This window comes from Apis dorsata, unplaced genomic scaffold (assembly GCF_000469605.1).
Source record: "Apis dorsata unplaced genomic scaffold, Apis dorsata 1.3 scaffold_61, whole genome shotgun sequence".
NCBI classification, from domain to species: domain Eukaryota; kingdom Metazoa; phylum Arthropoda; class Insecta; order Hymenoptera; family Apidae; genus Apis; species Apis dorsata.
The window spans coordinates 579,463-585,571 of record NW_006263361.1 but is presented as its reverse complement, the minus strand read 5'-3'; the positions used below and the strand labels follow the sequence as shown (position 1 = coordinate 585,571).

Here is a 6,109-nt window from a genome sequence, read left to right as displayed (position 1 = left end):
GAGGCTGGCGAGGTTCCTTTGGAGCCTTCCAGTCGCGCATCCCAACATCCAGGAATTGAATCAAAGCGAGGCTGTGCTGAGGGCAAGAGCTATCGTCGCTTTCCACTCGGGACATTACAGAGAGTTGTACGCCATACTGGAGAGGCACAAGTTCACCAAGGACTCCCATGGTAAACTCCAAGCGATGTGGCTGGAGGCGCATTACCAGGAAGCAGAGAAGCTTCGAGGAAGGCCCCTAGGCCCAGTGGATAAGTACAGGGTTAGAAAGAAATTTCCATTACCGAGGACGATCTGGGATGGGGAACAAAAGACTCATTGCTTCAAGGAGAGAACCAGATCGTTGTTGAGAGAGTGGTACCTCCAGGATCCGTATCCGAATCCCGGGAAGAAGAGGGAACTCGCCGCGGCGACGGGCCTCACGCCGACGCAGGTTGGTAATTGGTTCAAGAACAGGAGGCAAAGGGATCGTGCTGCTGCAGCAAAAAATAGGTACGTCTCTTACGAAAATATTTTCATTCACTTGCCGTTTCACTTGTATTGCACGAATTGTGATCGCGAGATTAATTAAGTTAATCGAAAAAAAAAATAATCGAAAAGCATAATTGAAAGTAAAGTGAAATCCAGATTGCTTTCTAGAAATTTATAAAAGTTATATTTTTCAGAAAGATAACGAAATAAACGACGATGATTCGTTTAGATTACTAGTCACGCGATTACAAGTGAAGTGGTATTATATATATATATATATATAAATAAAATTCGAAGAATTCGAAATCTAAAAGGGATTTCGCAATTTTTGCGAAAGATCAAAAGTGATTTAACGGGAGGAATTCTACCTGTACGTTTCGATTTAGCGCGAACGATTGCGGTTGATCGCGGGAGGACACGAAAGTTTTGTTCATTAAGTAGCGTTTAATGGAAGTTAATCGCGAAACGATTAGTGGTTTAGGTCCCTTCAGTCGGATTGTTGTGCCGTATCCTCGGCAAACGAGCCTTTGTGCCTTGTGTCCCAAGGTCCCCGCGTGGAGGGTCGCGTAATTTCATTTTGACGTCCGACGGAGGGTCGCTGCCGTCGGGCGTACAACGATTTTCGAATTACGTCTTTCAAATTGTATTTCGTCGATGCTTTCCTCTCCTTTCGTTCCGTGGATACCGTCCTCTGCATAGGCGAGTCCTTCCCAAATCGACTCTGAACACCATCCCAGTCAATTTCGTAGCGCTTTACGTTTGAAAACGGGATTTGAAACGAGTTCTCAGAATGATGTAACCGTTTCTATCTTTATCCACCTTCGACAAATATTAATTCTAACTACATTTATCTATCTATCGTTTAATCGAATCGATCCGAGAATTTTAAACGAATTAAAACTCGTTAATTTAATTTTTGTACGCGGTAAAATTTTGTTTTAGAAAAAATTATAAAAATTAATTTAACGCGTTACGTGAATTAATGAAAAAGAAGAAGAAGAAGAAGAAGAAAACACGACAAGCCCAAATATACGTAAAAATTATGTAAAGAGTTAGGATGTGTAGGATTATCATAATTGTCGAGGCGTTTTCGACTACCGCTATTAAAATAAAAGAAAGGAAAGTAATAATCCGGCCCAACCTCGATTAGTCACGACTGATCGTCGCTAAGAGGTCGACGTTCGAACGACTGGATCGTAGAAGAAGAAGAAGAAGAAGAAGAAGAAGAAGTGGTTGCACCACCTGTCGGTTCGATTCGAAGCACCTCGAAACAGCACCTCCAGGTAACGTCTGGTGGCAGTACTGTTGGATTGTTCCCCGTAAATGAATAGCGCCACTATTGTCTCCCTTATAAGGAAATTTACACTGGGTTTTCCCCAAGCTTTATGACTGTCCTTCTCCAACGGACAAGTTTCACTTGCTCTTACGTTCTTCTTGGTGAAATATCCAAGTACGGTCCCAAATTTCTTCTTTGATTTACGACTTTACCAGGGAAGGACCATAAGTTTTACGAGGATTGTATATTCCATTCGTGTACGCGCATGTTGCGCAGCTCCACGTGTGCGAAAACGTTTTGCGAAGGCATACATGCGAGTTTGGAGAATGCGTGTATTAAAGTTAGGGGAGTTTGGAACGCTCGACAATTGAATCTTTTTTGTTTGCGCGGTAACGAGATCGTTTTATGCGACGCGAAGAAAAGGTTTCGATTTCGAATATTGGTTCGAAAATAAGAGAGAAACATCGCGTTTAAGATTTCGTTTCATAACGTGTTAACTTAAGTTTGTAAATAAGTTTGTGAATTCTCCATTTCTGATTATATCGATATTTATAAATAACGATGATATCTTGATTTGTTTCGTGTCATTGATACGATGTTACGTTCTCTTTCATACGCTGTTGACTCTTGTATCGGCTGACTCTTTCATTCTACGTTTGATTAGAATTAAGTAAATGAAATTAAATTTCAAAATAAAGAGATCGTATAACAACGTTGATTGACATTTCAAATATTTTTCTATTAATTCGTAAAATTAATGCTAACTAAATTATGCACGTAAAACATGTTTGCTATATATCCGTTTATGAAATTATTCCAATTTTCAAAAACGAAACCTCTATATTTTTTGTCCATTTTCTTGACAAGTCATCGTCTGTTGCAAAATTGGAAGCCCATTCTCTGTTAATAAATATATCTTCAAGCAGAAAAGATTTCCTTTTCCAAAATTTGTAAATCAAATTTACTTTCATACGAAAGTAAGCCGATACGAAACAAGGGTTGTTGCGTTCAATTTTTTTTGTGCCTGGAAATTTTATTTTATTAGAAACCTCGAGAAAGAAAATTTGTTTTAAAATAACGGATCGTTTTATTTGCAAATGAATTGGCGGATTTATTTCTTCTTTTCCTTCTCAAGCCGATTTTGAAAGCTGTAAAGTAAATTCGCCGGTTCTAAAATCGTCCCGACCCAGATTCTCGGTCGTGCGCGGACATCTGTAATTACTCTGCCCTGAATGAAGTCATTAATAGTTATTACCTACGTCTATGCTGTAATTGATATATCGTTAACGGTCAAGGATCGTACGACTATACTGGTCTAATTGATCTTGATGAGGCCGCGCAACGGGAAAAAGATTACACGTTTCAAGCGTTGCGCCGTCTCTACTCTCTCGCATCCAGATCCATTTTCTTACGGTTTAAACACCCTAGGAATTCTAGTAATTTCGCAATTTGCATTCGGATACCCGTTTTCTAATTGCTCCCCCCGTATTCAATAGCGATGATTTTAGGCCAAATTAGTGGATGGTAGTGAAATTAGCTTTGCTTAGTGATCGAGCTATCGCGCTGCATTTCAAAGTAGACGAGCCCGATTGCAAATCGGACGCCTTCTTCGATTAACGTTTCAAACTTATCCCCTTTTATCTCCCCCTCCTCCAACTTTCGAACGTTCCTTTTTTTCGAACTTTCAATCCGCAAATTGACCGCAATTACCCAACGTATCTCGCTGTATACATAAAAACACAGTTGTACAGTAACACAATTGGACACTTGAATATTTCGAATGATCGTGACAAAAGCACGCAACTCGGTTCCTCCCTATTCCTGGATTGAAAAGGAGAGTTCGTTCAAAGAAGAGAAAACGGACCAATTAACGCAGAGGGGGGAGGGGGGAAATGTCGGAGGGAGAGATTCTCCGCGATTCGTTATGGATTTGCAAAGAAATTCGAGATGCTCGGATGACCAATTCTCTTTACCTCTCCTCCTCCGATACGAACGTCTGTGTATTCTAGTCAGGTTATCCGACAATGGCCGTGCCCTTCCCCCTCCCCCTCCGTACCTATCGTTACCCCCAGCGTAACGACATTCCGTTCCTGGCCCCGAGCCACATTTTCCTGCACGTAATCCCGCGAATCCCCCCCGGACGAATCCACCTCCGCTTCCCTTACGTACGTCCTGCCTATATATATATATATATATATATATACATATATACACATGTATCTGCACACGGGGAAACGGGAAAACGGGAAAACGGAACGCGGAAAAGCATCGGCTGGCTTCTCTAAAAAAACATCGATTCCCCGGTATTGAACTCGACGCCCGTACACATTTATATCGCCGTTATCCCTTCCCCTTTTCTCGCTCCCTTTTTTTTTTTTCCCACTTGTCATCGAACGCGAGCGCGGAAACATTCCTCTTCTTCCCTCCCCTCCTCTCCCCGTACGCAACACATTTCCACCACATGAATTACCCATAAACCCTCCTCGAACAAACCGATAAACCGAAGAGGAGAAACGCGTTGTATCCCTTTCCTGCGAAATACTGCAAGAGAGAGAGAGAGAGAGAGAGAGAGAGAGAGAGTGTCCATCATCGATTTTAGATTTTGGTTCCTCGAATCGGAGAAACGATTAAAACGTTATTACCTATACCAGTATTGCCGTAACGCACAGGATGGAAACAGGAAAAAGACGATACACTCTCTCGTTATATTACGTGTATATATACGTATATATATATATATATACAATTGTAGAGGACACAGGTTACGATCGTTCCACGAGTCCGTGGAACGCTATCGCAACGCGAAATTCCCTTAGCGATGCATTTTCAGCATCGGCACAGAGGTAATACACGCGGCAATGTCTCTCTCTCTCTTCCTCAATGCTGGTGCGCGTGTGTATAGTCGTCGTTATTTCGCTCGGGGTGGGTTAGGTGGTAGACACTGTAGACAGGATACAGTGCCCGCCCCGAGGATCCTGCAAGGTCCTTTCAGGAACGTCGATCCGCATACTACCAGCCTCGCGGTATATTTTCGCGGTCCAGCGAGCGAGTTATTCAATATGCTCAACCCCGAAAGCCCCGGAGCAATCTCCGTGCTCGCACGTACTTGCATATATATATATATACACACCTATGTATATATCTTGTCTCACCCTGTCTCTGTGCGCGCGTGTGTGTGTGTGTACACGACGAGAAACGACAACGACGTATGCTCGTCTCTATGTAGGGGCTATATATATTATGGGGACGAAGCTGGGACACGTACGTTCCTCCGTCTGCTGGTACTCCCCGCTACACGAGCGCGCAATCGGTCACGTTCTAAACCGCGCTACGTTGCGGCAACTTGCAGATCGGGAGAAGTTCGCATTCGAATCGGGTATATAAGCGTGTTTCGCTCGAATAATTTTGATAAACCGGGCAGAATGGGGATAAATGCGGTAAATTTCGGGGTGGATATTGTGTCGGCCGAGTTTAAGGGGGTTCGTTAGTTTCCACTCATCTCTTTTCTGTCTGGGATTTGAAACAGAGTAGCGAATTTTATAAGAGAGAAGTTTGGAGATTAATTTTAATCTGGACACAGAATAAAGATATTCGTATCGAAATTGAAATATCAGCTATTTATAAAATAGGTTATAAACTATGCAGAATGGGGATAAATTTTGGGGAGGATATTGTGTCGGTCGAGTCTAAGAGAGTTCCTTAGTTTCCACTCATCTCTTTTCTGTCTGGGATTTGAAACAGAGTAGCGAATTTTAAGAGAGAAGTTTGGAGATTAATTTCTTTTAATCACGGAATAGAGATATTCGTATCGAAATTGAAATATCAGCTATTTATAAAATAGATTATAAATTATGCAGAATAAATGTGATAAATTTCGGAGAGGATATCGTCGATCGAGTTTAAGAGCAATTGAACTTAGAGTATCAGCTATTATAAAATGAATATTATAGAAAGACATCATCGTTGAAGTTAAATCTATTTCAAAAAAAAAAAAAATTCACGTTATACCGAGTCAAAGAAAATGGCGTTCAATTTTCTAAGATATCCGGATAGACGAGTTCGACATTCCCCGCAAACTGCACAAAAAGCTTGCCTCGAACGCAAATTTCGGTGGCGCGATACACGCGCGTTAGATCGAAGGAGAGATGTAGCTCTTACAGGAGTGGCATAGGGCTTTTCATAGGGATGCCGGTGAAGGTAGAGGGGATAACCACCTCAACAACCCTCCGCGTTGGCGGCTTTTCGGGGGTGGCTTAGCTCGAGCGTGTTTCACCTCTCCTCTCTTGCCTTCGCCTCTGAAGTTATCAGATTTTGATAAAGTCCCCGGTGTATTAGAGACCGGGGCGCTGTTTGCGTTTCCACGCG

The 6,109-nt window shown here is 42.2% G+C and overlaps 1 protein-coding gene across 1 annotated transcript in view; it reads left to right on the top strand.

The window, feature by feature from the left end:
- Window positions 1-6,109, top strand: part of LOC102673710 (homeobox protein SIX4) — a 49,656-nt gene that overhangs the window by 1,263 nt on the left and 42,284 nt on the right. The window contains exon 2 of the mRNA XM_031515316.1: window positions 4-489. Coding sequence (XP_031371176.1) covers window positions 4-489 — 486 coding nt within the window. The remainder of the gene's footprint in view (window positions 1-3; window positions 490-6,109) is intronic.